This window comes from Cajanus cajan, chromosome 10 (assembly GCF_000230855.2).
Source record: "Cajanus cajan strain Asha chromosome 10, NIPB_CcT2T_4, whole genome shotgun sequence".
Taxonomy (NCBI): Eukaryota; Viridiplantae; Streptophyta; class Magnoliopsida; order Fabales; family Fabaceae; genus Cajanus; species Cajanus cajan.
Genome location: NC_138526.1, coordinates 13419750 through 13439053, shown reverse-complemented (window position 1 = coordinate 13439053; position 19304 = coordinate 13419750). Strand labels below are relative to the sequence as shown.

The window sequence follows — 19304 nt, the reverse complement described above, 5'->3', positions numbered from 1 at the left end:
TCTACTTTATCAGCCGGGTGCTCCAAGACACGGAGAAACGATACCAAATGATTGAGAAGCTGGCGCTGGCACTTGTCACCGTAGCTCGGCGTCTCCAACCTTAATTTCAAAGCCACCAGGTGGTCGTCAGAACCGACTACCCAATCCGACAAATCTTGCGAAAGCCAGAGCTCACCGGACGGATGATATCATGGTCAGTAGAGTTGTCCGAGTTCGGTATCAAATACGAAAGCCGCGGCCCCCTCAAGGCCCAATGCCTGGTAGACTTCGTGGTCGAATTGACTCCAACCTCGGCTGAAGAACGACAGGTATGGATCTTACATGTTGACGGGTCCTCCAATTCTAGAGGTGGAGGTGCAGGCATCATCCTGGAAGGTCCAAATCAAGTCACCTTGGAGCAATTTCTCAAGTTCGGCTTCAAAGTGACGAACAAACAAGCAGAGTACGAAGCACTTCTCGTAGGGCTGAGGTTAGCTAACGATCTCGGAGCACGAAGAGTGAGTTGCAACAGCGACTCAAAACTCATTGTAGAGCAACTCAACGGGACATATCAGGCCAATGATGTTCTTCTACAACGGTATTTCCATGTGGCATCACAACAAATATCGTCCTTCGACGAGTTCACTATACAACATGTACCTCGGGAGCAAAACACCAGGGCCGATCTCCTATCTAAGCTCGCCAGTACCAAACGCCCTGGACAGCATCGGACCATCATCCAGGAAACCTTGCATTCACCCAGCTTGGACGACAAGGCCGTCAACACCAGCGACAACAAAGAACAAGGGTGGATGACAGGTAGTTGGAACTATTTGAAGGTAGGAGTTTTACCCGAGGATAAAGAAGAAGCTTGAAAGATGAGGGTAAAGTCGGCTAAGTTCATAATTGTCGGAGACGAACTGTTCAAGCATGGCATCTTCACCCCTTTGCTCAAATGTTTGACTGCATCTCAAGCCATTTACGTCGTTGAGGAGATTCACCGAGGTATATGTGGCATGCACTCCGGAACACGCTCGATGGTGACCAGGGTACTCCGAGCTGGGTACTGCTGGCCCACCTTGAAGTCGGATTGCCAAGTCTACATGCAAAAATGCAAGGAATGCCAGCAGTTCGGCAAGAGACGCCTTACAGGCTAACTTACGGACCTGACGCAATGATCCCAGTTGAAGTCGGGGAGACATCTCATCAATGCCGAGTCTTTAACAGTGAGTAGAACGATTAGGAGATTGCAGCTGACCTTGACCTGATCGACGAGTTTAGAGAAGAAGCTAGGATCCATGAAGAAGCTTGGAAACTCCGGGCTTCCAGAAGATATAACACACGAGTTCGACTTCTCTCTTTCCGAGCTGGCGACTTGGTCAAGCGACTACTTGGCGACGCCCGTAGAGATTCATCAGAAGGAAAGCTCGCACCAAACTGGGATGGCCCATTCAGAATCGCTAAGAACCTAGAAAATGGGGCTTACCAGCTGGAAGAGCTTGGTGGCAAACCCATCCCACAAACTTGGAATGCCATGCATCTTAAGTTCTACTTCAATTGAAATTGTAAGAATTAGCTGTGCACTCTTTTCCTGCCTCAGTCTTTTGTCCCAAAAAGCAGAAAGATGGGTCTTGGCTGAGAGGGTTTTTGACGAGGCACACCCCCAATATTAACAAAATAACTCATTCTTTTCCATTCACACTCTGTTAATTTTACATCATTTTAAGACGCTTTATGCTATCCCAAGGTCGAGCCCAAACCTCGGTACAATCTATTTCGCTTTAACCCGAGGTCGAGTTCGAACCTTGGCACAATTTACTTCACTCTAAGCCGAGGTTGAGTTCGAACCTTGATACAGCCTATTTCGCTCTAACCCGAGGTCGAGTTTGAACCTTGGTACGATTTACTTCACTCTAAGTCGAGGTCGAGTTCGAACCTTGCTACAACCTATTTCGCTTCAACCCGAGGTCGAGTCTGAACTTTGGTACGTTTGACTTTATCCTAAGCCAAGGTCGAGTTCGAACCTTGATACAAACTATTTTACTCTAGGCCGAAGTCGAATTCGAACCTCGACACGAATCATTTTTACAGGTCGAGTTCGAACCTCAATACGGATCGCTCCACTCCAAGCTAAGGTCGAATCCAAACCTCAGTATTATTTATTTCACTCTAAGTCAAGGTCGAGCTTGAACCTTGGCACAATTCATTAAGACGAAATCGAGTTCGAACCTTGGTATGAATCGCTCTACCCTACCCAAGGTCGAGCTCGAACCATCATGCGAATTATCGTATCCTACACTGAGGTCGAATTCGAACCCCACTTTACGCACAAAAACAAAAGGACAAAATAAAACCTATCAACAAGCGCAAAAGTGAAAACACAAGAAAATAGTATATACACAACAATGTCTACAAGTTAAACAGATGAATCCGAAGGGAAAACAGAATAAACTAGGCTATTACAAAACTAGCCTACGCAGAGGCATTTTCACTTGAGCTGTCCTAAAGGTCGTCCTCCTTCACCAGCTTCCCAAAACGCACCTCCTTCTCCACATGCATAGCGGAGAGGTCGACCCCTGGTGCAAGTAGCCTCGCCTGACGAACTGCCTTCAAGAATCCCCTCTTGTGCTCAAACAAGACAGCTCGCTCAGTCCCCTCAAGCTTCCTCTCCAGCTCCGCCTTCGCCTCGGCCATCTTCGCCAAGTCCACCCTCAGAGCGGCGACCTCCTCTTCTTTCCCACCAAGAAGCACCTCGTCACAAAGGCGCTTCTCGGCCACGGCTACCAGATCAGCCTTGAGGACGGTTACCTCGTCCTCCAAGGAACGCGCTCGACTCTTGAAGCTCACTCACGTGGGCAGCGTGAGTCGCATTAGACCTCAGAGCAATATCTAAGGACTTCTGAACCCTCTCCAGCTCCCTCCTGGTGGCTTCGAGCTCGGCCTCATTCTGCAGCTTGGCATCGCCAAGAGCAGCCGCCAATACCTTATTCTCCCTCAGAGCCTTGTTCTCTTCCCTCAAAGGCTGGACTCGGCCCTTCAGCTTTGCCAGGTCCTCCTGCTGCTTGGACCACTTATGCTTCCAGTGATCCACGATGGCCATGGTCCTCTGCAGGAAGACCTCAGCAGAATCAAGGCCTTCCACTGGCCCGGCCGTCTAGATCATGGCTTGATCAACCGAACTCAGCGAATCCTTGGAGAAGAACTTCTCCGAGGTCATCCCCGCGCTCCACAAAAAATCTATGTCCTCTGAAGCACTCACATGATCCAACCGCACCCGAGAACGATCCTTCCCAAAGCAGTGGGCGAGGTACTGGCTTTTAGGGGGCCCCTTTAGAGGACCAGAAGGCGGTGCCGATGTCGCTGGAGTGGGTGTTGGGACCTCGGAGCTCGGCTCCTTGCCGCGAGCCTCAACAGTAGCAGACGTCCCCTGCTTGGCAATGGGGGCACCCAGCCCTGGTGCCTCCGAGCTAGGAGCCACCAGGACCTCGGCAACACTTCTTGCCTGCAGAAAATGGTCCTAAGTCAAAAAACCAAGAAAAATGCAGTATAAAAAGGAAAGCCACAAAACAAGGCACCAACCTCGGCGGCTTGGACGACCTGCTCGGCAGCCGGGGCAGCCACCTCGGTAGCCTGAGCAACCTCCTCGGTGGCCACTTGGGGAGCTCCCTCAAGCGGCGGACTCCCTGTGAGGTCGACCGCATCGGCATCAGTAGCCTTGGAGGTCACCTCCTCAGCCTCTCGAGGGGTAGAGGTCCCCCCGACCTCCTTCTCTCCCCTCTTTCTTTTCCTATGCGTCTTCAGGGGGGCCACCTCCTCCTCTTGAGGCTTTAGGACCTCAATTTCGGCGATGTTGTAGTGGTGCTTCAACTCACGCCACTTGTTCCTACCCATTATGCTTGCAAACACAAGGATCAGACACATCAGCAAAAAGAAACTTTTACAAACCCTAACATTCTAAAAAAGACAAGATACTCACTCTCTAAACCCCTCTCCTTGTACGCTGAGTTAGCAAGCGACAGGACGAGCTTGCAATCCAACAGACGAGGGAGTGCTTCAAGGTTTGTAATGGCAGCGGTATCTGAGGCCGACAATTGCAACTCCCCCACCCCGTGAAATCTGGTCGGGGCCGGCCGCCAGTAGAGGGGGAACATTGGCAACCCGTCGAAATAGAATACCCCATCTTCCAATGGGTTGACATCCACAAGCGGCACCCAGAAGAATTCTTGTTTAAAATTTTTGTAAGACTAAGAGTAAAGAGAAAACAGCCCCCCAACCTTACTACCACACAAAGACGCCAGACCATAAGGAGGGACGCCTAGCTTTAGCTGATAAAAATGAAGAAAAACGTGAAGAGATAACTCTATCCCTAGTGCCGAGCACAGGACCAGAAAAGCCCTCAAAAAGCCCTAACTATTGGGGTGCAACTGGTAAGGTGTCGAGTTGATGAAATTCAAAAAATCACATTCAAATTGAGAAAAGGGAAGACACACGCCCAAATCCCTAAAAAAGCACTAGTACATATAGAAGAAAGGAGGGTCAGAAAGACCCCCCATATAGACACGCTCATCGGGCCGACAAGGCTCGAGCCGGATGAGCTTGGAAACAGAAGAGTCACAGATCCTATGCGATTTACGCATCGCATTGATCTCCATGAACGACCTAAAGACACTCTAGACTTCCCCTACCTCACTCCTGACCCATTCATAGCCAGGAATACCAGAAGGGGGTCCCTTAGGCTAGTCCCCTCCCTTCTTCTTTTCGGCGGCGGCCGTCCCGGTAGCTACCGCCTTGCCGCGCACCTTGCCCTTGCCCTTGGCAGGCGCAGAAGAAGCGGCATCGCTGTCACTAGCCATCAAGAAGGAAAAAAGATTCCATAAGAGGGAGAAGATTGAGAAATCGAAGTATCTGGTACCCCTCTAACAAACGAAAAAGACAGAAACGAGAGGAGGCAAACTCGGTTACCGGAGAAGGCGACGGAGGAAAACGGAGATGGCACAAGTGGGAAGGCGAAGAAAATCGGCGTGCTCAAGAAGCCAGAGAGGAAAAAGAATGCAAAGAATAAAGTGAAAGGAGAAGAGGCGTGAGAGAGAGAAAAGGCTTTCCCCCAAAATTCAAATGGCCACTAACACGTGTCAGCCAAGGGACAACACTGACGACACATTTAATGAGGCCCATTATGATGAAGCACAACCATCATTGCATAACCGTCGCCTCCATCAACACGCCGCCCATGCGTTTCGGAACACGAAGTGACAAGTGTGACACATGGCAGTATCGCAGGGAAGCGTACACGAAAAGTCACGGCTCCCCTCCGAGCTTGGCATTAACTCTTCGACCCACGATCTTCAGAGCTCGGGGGGCTAGTGTACTATCCGTACCGCGAAGCCGAGCTCCAGCTCGACATCACATCGCAGGATGACCTCAAACACGCGCTGGACGACCTCGGCCAAGACGAGGTCCGCTATTTAAATGGGTCATAACTGATCTCAGGCCTAAGGCCCAACAAAACCCTAATTCACACAAAGGTACGTGCATTACTTATACGAGACTCATACTCCCACATACACTAACTTTAGCATCGAAGTCTCTTTTGCAGGTACCACCCGCATCTTGGAGCATCAAACGTACCAGTGGAGGAGGCTCACCAATCTTGCCATGCAGATCGTCCCTACAGTCGATCTCCGGTAAGAACATATATAAATAAAGATTAATTAAATATAATATAATTATTATTATTGGTAATATAATTATTATATATTTTTATATTTTTATAGTGGTCTAGACACACCAAAATGAAAGGATCCAAAAATAGTATAAGTATGAGATTGTATAGTTGAGGAGGACTTAAATGAATTAATTTGTACTACTTATACTAACAACATGCATCTGCTTTTCGGTAGCTTATATCATAAGAACTTCACAGTTAAGTGTGCTTGACTTGGAGTAATATAGGGATGAGTGACCTTTTGGGAAGTTTATCAGAAAATGTGCAGTAAGGACAAAACATGTTGAAAAGTGAAGTGTCATGAAATAACAACATTGAGAGGCTAAATATAACGGTTGTTACATTAATAAATTTATTAAAATTAAACAAAAAATTTCTGAAGGTTATCTACGGATAAAATTCGTAGATAACAACTTTTATGGGTTATCTACGGAAAAATCTGTAGATAACAACTTTCATGAGTTATCTACAGAAAAATTTCTGTAGGTAAAGTTATCTACGACCTTATTACCTACGGATTTTTGGCCGTAGATAATTAAGACTTATCTACAGATTTTCATGCTTATCTACGGATTTCTTCCGTAGATAATCCTGATTTTTCTTTTAGTGTTGTTATAAACATTTCTCTCTCTTTATTCCAGGTGCCACTCTTTTGGTTCTCGAGACCAATCCAAGCATAGCCAATTTTCTCACTTCACGCTTAGTGTCATTTAAATCACACCTGGCGTGACTAAATTAGACGCTATTTTCTCTTCTCATATTTGATGCCACCAATCTTGCACTCATCGTGAATGAGACAAAGACCCCTGATTTGAGCAACACCTAGCATGATAGTGAGTTTTACACTTGCAGATTCATGAATTTGACTCAAATCTCCTAAAAAATAAAAGATTCCAAGCATGCAAAAATAAGATAACACCTATATACATCATCGATAACCTAATTCGCACCAAAAATGGATGCATGCAACAATAACTCAAATAAATCAGCAAGATTCACTTCATGAACTCAAACCACCCAAGTTCAACAAACAACAATCTACACCTCTGAATCATTCATACAAACATGCATTAAACGAATTCAAGGCACATATAACTCACCAGTCTATTAAAAATCCAAGTTTTATCTTCCTTTACCTTAGAATTGAAGTGAACTAGGGAAGAGAAGAGGATGATGACTTTGAACAATTGCTAGATGACTCAGTGTAGATCAACACTCTTGATTTAAGGTTCTACTAACTTGAATCAGCACACTACACAACTAAGATGAGATTCCGAGGAAAAATCACCCTTAAAATAGAAGAATTAGAGAAGAAGAGAACTCACGAACCTAAAGTGTTTCTTTCTAGTTTATTTCTTTAAGTTTTTGAAGAATTGAACTAATGAAGCTCAATTCTAAATAAAGACTCTATATATTCCTTTCCTTTAGGGTCAAATTGGATCTCTGCCAAGAGAAACCCTCAACTACCTAAAGCTCATAAGAAATTCCTTAATTCTAGAATTTCTCAACATAAAAACCAAAACTAAACATATCACCATGTATAAGGTTACACAAAACACATGACAAAACAACCAACACAAATCAAGGAAGTGAGAGTACATCTCACTTCGACTCTTAGTGTGAATTAAGGTTTGGTAGCCACACACATATACACATACTAAGACATATAATATCAATTACATAATTATAACCACAATAGTTTAAGAAAAATTCACCTGCATATCCAACACATTCATTTGCATTCACAAGTCATGCAACATGCACAAATGATATTAAGAATGTAAGTAGTACAAGAGAATTACAAGTAACAATAATAATGTATCAATTAATTTATAAACATTCACAACTCATACACTTGATGCAATGAACACAACTTTATCAAGATCTATAAGCATGTGATGCCAGTAAAACTCGTGTACAATTTCTGCTAATACTTACGTTCAATTGCTTGAAGGCTAATACTCATGCATAATTATTTGAAAGATAATACTGTTGTCTAAAGCCTACTACTTATAGGCGGTTGTCCAAAGACTAATATTTATGTACAGTTATCAAAAAGCTAATATCACTACAACAAATTTTGTTATTAACGACAATTATTTAATGACAATAATTTAATTGTTGCCATATATAAAAATATTAATGACTAATATATAATAACCACTAAAAATGTATTTATATTACACTAAAGTTTACTATTAGCGACGATTATTTATTAGAAAAAACTTAAATCCCACATTGATTAGAGATAAGATAATTAAATAGTATATAAGTGAGTAATAACTATCACCTTATAGGTTCATTTTATAGGGTTGACTCCTAATTCACTATTCTAAATTGGTATCAAATCACCCATTATTACCAAATTCAATAGTGTTATAAAACAATTAGAGAGAAACTTTCACCTTATAAATCTCACATTTCTTAAAAGACAAGGCAATTAAAAAAATAAATTAAAATATATATAAATAAACGACAACCCTCATCTTACAAATCTCACATCGAGTAGAGATAAAAAAAAAGTATATAAGTTATGAATTTATGAATTTATAAAAGGAAATTATAGGAATAAATTATTTAAAGTAAAGGAGACAATTGAAAAAAATAACTTTTAATAACTTTTAAAATGACTACTAGAATTGCTACTAAAAGAAATAAGTTTTTCCGACAATTTAGTAGATTTTTACCAGCATTTTATATAAATTCCGGTAATAGTATTAGCGACACTAGATACACCAACTTTTATTTAAATGCTGGTAGAAAAAATAATAATTATTTATATGACCGCTAAATAATAAATTAATTGTCACAAAAAAATTAATTTTGATGTAGTGTATTAAAGTATGATTATCTAAAAATCAATACTCATATATAATTATTTAAAAGTTAATATTCATGATTATCGAAAGACTAATATTTATATGTAATTACATTAAGACTAATATTTATATGTAGTTATCCGAAAATTAATACTCACGTACAGTAGCACAAATGCTAATGGTTATCTACGATCGTAAAATATTTTTACGAAACGTGACTTTCATTTAAAAGTTGTTTTCTTAAAAAAAAAAAAAAAAAATTAAAAAACTTACCCATTTCAACGTTGTTTAAAAAAAAGAAGAAAAAAAAAGACCACTTGCGTAAAAAGGGCGCTGAAGCACGATTGAAACTTTGAAAGGTCTAGAGCAAACGTACATCATACATGATACTGATACAGCAGCCATTTGTCGTTTTCTTTTCCGTCGTCTTGCAGTATTATTATGACAAACAAAAAGAAATGCACATATACAAAGTATGCATAAAAAAGAAAACTGAAAAGAAATGTAATAATAATGATTGACTTGACCCACCAAATCTACTCATGGACATAAAAAAATATTATAAAGTCATGACCATTTAAGAAATTTTTACCTAAATAATATTTTTTAAAAGAAAAATTACACATTTAACACCTGAACAACTTTATTTATTGGACTAATCCTTTTATTGTGCATGCTCAGAATTCGGTTCCCGGGGAACCAAATTCTGAGCTTCTATATATATATTTTTTTCTTCTTAGAATTCGGTTCCTCGGGAACCGAATTCTGAGTTATTTTTAATTTTTTTTTTCTGCATTTGTGGGCCAATTTGGGCAAATTTTGGAAGTGGAACAGCCCGTTCCGAAAGCAAAACGGGCCGTTCTGCTTAAAGCCACAGAGTATTTATTTTTAAAATTGAAACGGACCAAGAACTGTCCGTTCCGGAATTAAGTTTTAAAGGAAAAAATGACCCATGAAACAGCCTGTTTTAAAGAAAGATTTGAGTTATTTTTTTTAATCTGGAACGAGCCGTTCTTGTTTTAGAACGGGCCGTTCCAGCATAGAAATTTAAACATTTTTTTCTTCTGGAACGGCCCGTTCCAGAAGACATTTTTACGAATTAGAACGTGGTTTGGAACGGGCCGTTCTGGTTTTGGAACGGTCCATTCTGGGCAAACAGTAAAAACGCTAGTTTTCCTATAATTGACAGACGACATTCATTTGCAACAACTTCAGAGGATTTTTATACAAATTTGTTTGGAGTAGATTTTAGAACTCCATCTTCAGCACAATCATACATGCGATCTCTTTATCGACCAGAATTCGATAATGAACCTGGAAGTTCTTCAACACCATTTCAACATCCAGTGGTTGATGATGAACCAAATCCTTCTGAGCAACAACCTCCACGACGTAATCTAGGCCGTAATAGACGTCGCCCTCGTTGTGGAACTGGAGATCATTACGGAGATTGAAAAATGTATATAAATCACTCTATGTTAATGTTATTGTTTTTTTATTTTAATGTACTATATGTCTTTATCAATGTAATATGAATTTTAATGTTATGCATTTTTACATTTAATGCACTAAGAAGGTTATAAACTATTATAATTATAAGTATTGTAGCGAACACAATATACGATTTCAACACAAACACAACGTAGTATCCGATACTAACACCAAGTAATTAACTTTAATATTACATAATAAATTTATTACAACTGATTACAACAATAATGATCAATGGTGGCGGGAACTACATTCATGACTAATATTCGGACATGTCTTCCTAGTGTGACAATAAGAAAATTTTTTTACATGACTATGTTGTTCTCTAATATCCATCTATGTTCTAATCCTGGTGGACTTTGGTCGACCCTTGGAAGTTCTCTTCAGTTCTGGATTTGGCCACAATGTTGGACCAGTGTAAGTAGGCCAATAATCTTCATGTCGAAGCTCTCCAAACTGTCCTTCGTATACCTTTGCAACTTGTTGTAAGGTATATATGAGAGATATGTACCTTTCATAGTCGTGATGTGCATGTAAGCATGAAGCAAGTACATGTGAGCAAGGGATATTAACTTTCTGGAACTTGCCACAATCACACCACAATTCATCAAGCCTTACTGCAAATCTCCCAGCTGGTCGAACTTCTCTAGAATGTTGCGTTTCTTCCAGTACAAATCTACTGCTTGATCTGTCAAAGCTGATAACTCTATGAGTATTTGCCTTAGACTGTACATCTTGAATAATTTTATTTGCAATTTCCGAGTAGACATGTCCAGCATTAATCATTGCATCCACTTCCCTACCTCTTTGAACGAAAAACTTGTTGCAACGAGTGTATGTGGCCATTACCATGGAACAAATTGGCAAATTTCGTGTTTTCTTCAATACGGAATTAATTGACTCAGCTAGGTTTGTTGTCATGTGTCCCCAACGTCGTCCATTGTCCCATGCTAGTGTCCATTTTTCCCTAGGAATGTTGTCTAACCATTGAGCTGCTTCAACATTAGTATCTCTTACTATGTTGTAATAGTAAAAGAATCTAGGTTCAGTTATCTCGTAGGCTACAAAAAAAAATTATTAAATAATGAAAAGTAATAATCAAATGCTTTTAAAAAAGTAATGATAAACTTACCCATATTGACGACATCCTTCTTCAGTGCTGCATTTTTGAATCGTCGCATGAAATTTTGTGTAATATGTCGAATACAATAGACATGGACAGAATTGTTTTCTGTCCAACCACTTCCATTTCTTGAGTATGCACTTCGAATAGCTTCATGATGATCAGAAATAAGGCACAACCCATCTTGCGGTGTTACATACCGCCTTAAGTTCTTAAGAAAAAAAACGATTCATCGCTAGTTTCACCTTCAACAACAGCAAATGCAATAGGAATTATGTTGTTGCGACCATGTTGCGCAACTGCGACCAATAGTGTACCTTTGTATCTCCCGTATAAAAAGGTACCATCCACTTGTACAATTGGTTTGCAGAACTAATTCCTCTCTTGATACAAACTAATTTTGCAGATGGAGAGGAGAAAGTGATTCCTTCATTCGGACATTGGTTAATGGAACCATCAGAATGAACAATAACGTAGATTGAAGAAGCCATTTTATGAAAGGTTTAAAGGAAATGAACGTGATTCTAAGAATCTGATTCAAAAGGGGTAGACGGAAGGAATAAAGGAGAGAAGGTAAGCTGAAATCGTGTGAAAATAATAAAAGGTAAAGGGCCTATTTATAGGAAAACTAGCATTTTTACTGTTTGCCCAGAACGGGCCGTTCCAAACCACGTTCTAATTCATAAAAACAGCTCCTGGAACGGGCCGTTCCAAGGCCGTTCCAGATTCAAAAAATTGTTTAAATTTTTATTCTGAAACGGCCCGTTCTAAAACAAGAACGGCCCGTTCCAGATTAAAAAAAATAACTCAAATCTTTCTTTAAAACGGGTTGTTTCATGGGTCATTTTTTCCTTTAAAACTTAATTTCGGAATGGACCGTTCTTGGCCCGTTTTAATTTAAAAAAAATACTCTGTGGCTTTAAGCAGAACGACCCGTTCTGCTTTCGGAACGGGCCGTTCCACTTCCAAAATTTGCCCAGATTGACCCACAAACTCGAGAAAAAAAAAATTAAAAATAACTCAGAATTCGGTTCCCGGGGAACCGAATTCTGAGAAGAAAAAAAAATATAGAAGCTTAGAATTCGGTTCCCCGGGAACCGAATTCTGAGCATGCACAGTAAAAGGGTCTAGTCCAGTAAATAAAGTTGTACAGGTATTAAATGTGTAATTTTTCTTTTAAAAAATATTATTTGGGTAAAAATTTCGACCATCTAACCTATATTAAAGGATTTTTGTCATTTACTCAATCCACAACATGATAATGGTTTCTCAGACTTTGCCACTTAAACCAGGAAGTATAGTACTCGGTTAGGAACTAAGTTCCCGACTTCGTACTTTACACAAATTGGCCACTTGTAATCGATATAGGTCGACCTGACCCCTATACCGTGGTCGCTTTATAATCGGTATAGCTTGACCTTGCCCCTATACCGTGGTCACTTTATAATCGGTATAGCTCGACCTTGCCCCTATACCGTGGTCGCTTTATGATCGGTATAGCTCGACCTTGCCCCTATACCGTGGTCGCTTTATACACGTGTGCCTCGACCTTACCCACACACGGGATCAACTAAGTCCTAGAGGAGAACAACACAACGACCACTCCAAGGGACAACTTTCCAAGGAGGGTTTTTCAACAAATTGGGCTCTCAGAGCACCACAATATCTCAATCCACACAATGGGATGAGCAACTTCGAAAACATCTCCCCTAGTCCTAGTGATCAACAACTTATCATCACAGCTTAATCAGCTTACAACTCAACAAGCTTATCATCTCCCCTATTACTGTAAAGCTGTGTCGTTGAGTTGTAAGCTGATTAAGCTGTGATGATAAGTTGTTGATCACTAGGACTAGGGGAGATGTTTTCGAAGTTTCTCATCCCATTGTGTGGATTGAGATATTGTGGTGCTCTGAGAGCCCAATTTGTTGAAAAACCCTCATTGGAAAGTTTTCCCTTGGAGTGGTCGTTGTGTTGTTCTCCTCTAGGACTTAGTTGATCCCGTGTGTGGGCAAGGTCGAGGCACACATGTATAAAGCGACCACGGTATAGGGGCAAGGTCGAGCTATACCGATTATAAAGCGACCACGGTATAGGGGCAAGGTCGAGCTATACCGATTATAAAGCGACCACGGTATAGGGGCAAGGTCAAGCTATACCAATTATAAAGCGACCACAGTATAGGGGTCAGGTCGACCTATATCGATTACAAGTGGCCAATTTGAGTAAAGTACGAAGTCGGAAACTTAGTTCCTAACTGAGTACTATACTTCATGGTTTAAGTGGCAAAGTCTGAGAAACCATTATCATGTTGTGGATTGATATCCAAATGTGTTGTGTTGTCGGTTTGGTAGGACCTGGCCACTTAGACTACTTACCATGTTGTAGGAAATCTCCGAGTTGAAATACGTGACGATGCATAAGTTGTTAATGAGTTGATTTGTTGTTGATATGAGTAGTACATACGTTGTTGTGTTGTTAACCTGTAATTGTGTTGTATGTTGACCTTGTTGAGGATGATGATAGTTGTTATGTTGTAAGTTGCTTATTTGTTTACAAGTTATGTGTTAATCTATGATATTGTTGAAGCTAGTTGAAATTAAGTTGATAAGGTTGATATATGCCATGTGTTGAAAGGATATTATTTTATGATGATTAAGTTGTAAATTATTAGTTGAGCTAATAAGCTGTTGAGTTGATTGTGTTGTTTAAAGTTGAAATGATGTTTAAATGTATAGTTGTTATGTTGCATATTAAATTATTATGAGTTGTTTATTGTCTCTAGCTTACCCTTTCATGTTTCCATGTGGTTTGGATTGCGATGATCATACATTGATGGGAGCAGGGCAGGGATAGACTGGAGATAGCTGCTAGAGGCCACAGGAGGTGCCTGGAGATGGATATTTTTTTGTAGGCTACCTTGTAGTAGCATATTTTATTGTATATAACTGGTTGATGTTGGTTGCTTGATTAGTAACTTGTGTTGTAAATATTTTATTATACTATTATATATATATATATATATATATATATATATTTCAGTAGGGTGTAATTTTGTTTGTAGTGTGATGGCCATGGCGGGTCGTTACATTTAAGCATTATGTTTGACTTCTACTCTTAATAGTTAAGCTTTATTACTTTTGCTTTATGGTGGAGAAATTTTATTATTGTTTTGTTTTTATCTTTTAGGTGGTTAAGCATATTTACTTCTATTAACTGGTTAAGCCTTGTGTTATAAATTTTGTTTAATGGTTATGTTTTGCTTTATGTGTAAGATTCTAAGTTTTCTAAATAAATTAATAAAAGCCTTTAATTAATTAATGGGATATTCTAAGAAATAATTAAGTTGTTTTATTAATTATATGTATTTTTATTAATTAAATGTATGTTGGAAAATTTGTTTTATGTCATGAGTTATTTAATTATATTTTATTTTTTTAAAAAAGAAAATAAAGAAAGGAACACTTTTTATGAGCTAGACGATTTTCGCTTTTTGTTTTTGCACTTATGATTTCTTATCTTTATGTTTTGAAGAATTTCCTAGAGATCAAGATGGTGATCACCCTGGAAACTTGCATTCATTTACAATTGTTCATCAAGGTGAGGGAGGAGTGAGTAATCTCAATCTATAATGTGAGATATCTAGAGGTAGTGAGATTGATCCCAATCTTGTTGAATGTGCTTGTATGCCACGAGGGAGAAATTACAATTTTGTTGTGTAATATGCAAATTGATGTTTCATGCTCTTCTTATATGCACTTGAATTGCTATGGTTGATACTTATGGATGTTCAATTTTGTGTTAATTTATGTAATCGTAAATATTTGAGTGCTTGTTGTTCCTATGAGAACACTAAGGATAAAATAAATTAACTTAATAAGAAATAATTACTCTTGTATGAGAAAACATGTAATTGTTAGTTTATTAATGTATCATTAAGCTTGTGAGACCCTTCTATCCCAAAATCTATAGTAAGCACTTTTATAAAAACATTTTTTTATATTAAAGAAACACTTAAACTTGATTGTTTCGGTAAAAAGGTTCACAAAACCTTCATAAAATAAAACTTAAATTAAAATATAATTAAACTCTTAAAATAATCAATGTAAGGCACAATTGGTCTGTCACATAAGGTTTAATAAGACAAAAGAAATAAAATGAATAGACTATATTAAACTAAGGGAAACATTAACTCTCAAACCTAGATGTCACACTATGAGAGCAAAACCTTAGAATAACTAGTGAAACATTAAGCTTCATATCCATTAAGCTCTTTCATTTATACCTTGTCTAAGTCTGCAAATGACAATCATCCTAAACACACACAACACAAAGGGAGTGAGGATACATCTCATTCATGTATAGTACATATGAAACATAAGAAGAACACTAAACAGACATACACCACATTTAAGTTTCAAACATTCAATCCTAATCATTATAGGCAACAATCATTCCCAACACACTAATTCATTTTAAAATCATTCAGATAACCCAATCAATTATAACCATAATATATACACTACAAGAAAAATCAGCATTACCTGCGTAAATTTTCATAGATAATCATGAAAATCTGTAGGTAACTATCAATTATCTACGGGAAAAAATCCGTAAGTAATAATGTCATAGATAACGTTATCTACAGAAAATTCCGTAGGTAACGTCATCTGCGGAACGTTATCTATGGAATTTTTCGTAGATAACGTTACCTACGAAATTTTTTGTAGGTAACGTTACCTACGAAATTTTCCATAGATAACGTTACCTACGAAATTTTTTGTAGATAAACCACAAAAGTTGTTATCTACGGATTTTATCCGTAGATAACTTTTGAAATTTTTTTTAATTTTAATAAATTTATTAATGTAACAATCCTCATATTTGGCCTCTCAAGGATGTTATTTCATGACACTTCACTTTTCAACGTGTTTTGTCCTTACTGCACATTTTCTGGGAAACTTCCCCAAAAGTTCACTCATCCCTATATTACTCCAAGTTAAGCACGCTTAACTGTGGAGTTCTGATGAGATAAGCTATCGAAAAGCAAATGCATGTTATCAGTATAAGTAGCACAAATTAATTCATTTAAGTCATCCTCAACTATACAATCTCATACTTATACTATTATTATTATTATTATTATTATTATTATTATTATTGTTATTATTATTATTATTATTCGTGGGTTATTTACGAAAAATTTCGTAGGAAACGTTACCTACGAAATTTTCTGTAGATAACCCACGAAACTTATTATTATTATTATTATTATTATTCGTGGGTTATCAATGAAAAATTTCGTAGGTAACATTATTTACGAAAAATTCCATAGATAACAACTTTCGTGAGTTATCTACAGAAAATCCGTAGGTAACGTTATCTACGGAATTATCCGTAGATAACCCACGAAACATTATTATTATTATTATTATTATTCGTGGGTTATCTATAGAAAATTCCGTAGGTAACGTTATCTATGGAGAATTCCGTAGTTAACAACTTTCGTGGGTTATCTACGGAAAATTCTGTAGGTAACGTTTCCTACAAAATTTTCCATAGATAATCCACGAAACTTATTATTATTATTATTCGTGGGTTATCTACGGAATTACCTACGGAAAATTCCATAGTTAACAACTTTCGTGGGTTATCTATGAAAAATTCCGTAAGTAACTTTACCTACGGAAAATTTCGTAGATAACACCTTTCGTGGGTTATCTACGAAAAATTCTGTAGGTAACGTTACCTATGAAATTTTCTAGAGATAACAACTTTCGTGGGTTATCTACGAAAAAAATTCCTTAGGTAATATTTCGTAGATCTACTCCTTATCTTTGATAGATCAACTCCTTGTCTTTGATAGATCAAGCTACTTATCAAAGTAGCAAAATGGGAACAACATGAAGCAAAGTCAATGTGCAATGAGGATGCTATCCTTTTTCAGTGCCTTTTCCGTGAAATTCAAGATCTTTGTCCTTTGTTCTAATGTTCTTCATGCTTTTATACACTTTTAACAGAATGTGAGTTTCAAGATAACGACTTTTGATCCACTAAGCTATAAAACATTCATTTGAAAATTTAAAAATGTTAGTCACAATAAATAATGGTCATTAAGAACAATTTGTATGTTTCATCTGATTTGCTTCATGTTATAGACTTCGCCTTAAAAAGTTTGAAACAACGACTTTTTGAAAGCGTTTTCATACTTAAAGATGTAATATTTGTTATTAATAAAAGTTATAAAAAAATGAGGGATTTAGGTTGTCTTTTGACTTAATAGGTTGAAATATTTTACTAGTGCCACTAGCATATAGTATAGTAAGTCTGTGTCCATTTTCATTAATGCGAACATGATGGTTTTCAGTTGAGTGAAATTAATTAGAGTATTATTTTTATCTATGATGAATTGTGTACTACTTGACTATGTAATTGTTTATATATTGATTTGTGTATCTTTTTGTGTATATGTGATATCTTGTTGTGTGAGACTACCTGACCATATATCTTACATTAGTAGACAAAGTGACATGTTTCTCGCGCCCATCTTCTTTTGTTGGCACTAGTGCAAAATAGAGCTATTACATCACCCATTTTACGTCGGAAATACAAACACTCGACGTAATAAAAACGCGGTGGCATGTATCGTAATTTTTATGACTTTTTCACGTCGGACCTTTAAAGGACCGACGTAAATTTTAACATCTACGTCGGTTATACAATGTGTCCGACGTAGATGTTAAAATTTACGTCGGACCCTTTTAGGGCCGACGTAAATAAGCCGCATCTCTCCTTTAAAACAAGCTTTACGTACTAGCTGGAGATTTCAAAAATTCTTTCTCCCGCGCTTTGTGTAAATCCCTCCGCCTCCTACTCCTTCGGTCCTTCCTTCCTTATAATTTTTCTATCATTCAGTCTCCGTTCATACGACAAAAACAAGTAGTTTGCGTTCATACGACTAAATGTGTATTTTGAACTTATTATGTGTGTTTCTTTATATATTTTGAGTAGGAACAACCAGTGGCTGAAGCCAAGCCTGAGGAGAACAGAGAAGAGAAGCGATTCTGGGAAGAAAAGCGATTTATGGGAGGAAAACCCAGAAGAAAAGCGATTTCTGGGAAGCAGAACGGGCCGTTCTGCTTGGAGAATGGCCCATTCTCCAAGCAGTACGGGTCGTTCTCCAAGCAGAACGGGCCGTTCTGCTGCATTCGTTTTTCTTTTTTTTTTTATTTAAATTTTTACGATTTTTTACGTCGGACCTGGGTATGTCTGACGTAAATTTACGTCGGTTTTTGACCCCCGACGTAAATTTTACGTCTCCTGTAATGACGTCTGATGCTTTTCCGACGTAAATGGCTTTAAATACCCGACATAAAAAGGGTCTTTTGTACTAATGTGGTGTTCTTGTGTATGTATACAAGTGAGGATCATCATGTAGATGATGAAGCTTAAGCCTTATGTTGGGTGTCGAGCTTTGATAGGATGTGACATCAAAGTTGTGATTTCTTGTTTTTAATAGTTTTTCATGAGTAGGATTTGGTGTTAGTTGTTTTTCGTTTTATTTACTTATCTAGACTTATGTTTTATGTCTTTTGGTTTAGTGTTAAGTTTCACATGTAATACCTCTATGTGAGGAGATTTGCAAATTGTTTCCTTTTATTGAAGTTCACTCTAACGTATGCAACACTTTTTATGGATACAATAGTTATCAATCCCTTATAATGGTATGTAATGACCATACTCCAAAATGCTATAGCAGGTAGTAAGAACATGTGTTATCCAATTACATACAGAACTAGAGGGTAGAGACTAAGAATGATACAAAGGATTCTTGAAACCTTCAAGAATAGTGGTAGTCTCATAATCGTTGGAAAAGATGGAATGTAACTTGGAAGACAATGATGCATTATCCGACCTATCCCCATATTCATCGGGTAGAGATTGGGAATTGTGTTATCACTTGACATGATGGTGTACGATTTCTTTTTGAACAGAAGGGTAAGTGATCGATAAGTAAGAAGGAGATGGTAACTCAAGTGGTTAAAGTAAATTGGATGTGCAAGCTATATATAGTAGAGATTGTATTTTAAAAAGGCAAAATGAAGGGAATTTATAAGAACTAAATGATTTTATGATAAGTGAGTTGTAATGATGTAAGTTAGCTAAA

At 38.2% G+C, this 19304-nt stretch overlaps 1 protein-coding gene across 1 annotated transcript; it reads right to left on the bottom strand.

Moving 5' to 3' along the window:
• Nucleotides 1–9771: 9771 nt before the first annotated feature.
• On the bottom strand, nt 9772–11628 carry LOC145952317 (uncharacterized). The gene is made up of 5 exons (XM_083064661.1): nt 11529–11628; nt 11383–11436; nt 11147–11287; nt 10486–11075; nt 9772–9954 (listed from the first exon to the last, which is right to left on the bottom strand). Exons 1-5 carry the CDS (start codon nt 11626–11628, stop codon nt 9772–9774), a joined length of 1068 nt encoding a protein of 355 aa, XP_082920787.1.
• Nucleotides 11629–19304: the final 7676 nt, after the last annotated feature.

Excerpts from the sequence above, each read along its gene's own strand:
- LOC145952317 (XM_083064661.1), bottom strand. The coding sequence starts at position 11,628 with ATGGCTTCTTCAATCTACGTTATTGTTCATTCTGATGGTTCCATTAAC. Across the intron at positions 11,288-11,382 it reads TGCATTTGCTGTTGTTGAAG|CTATTCGAAGTGCATACTCA; the intron begins GTGAAACTAGCG and ends ATCATCATGAAG. Across the intron at positions 11,076-11,146 it reads GAAGGATGTCGTCAATATGG|CCTACGAGATAACTGAACCT; the intron begins GTAAGTTTATCA and ends TTTTTTTTGTAG.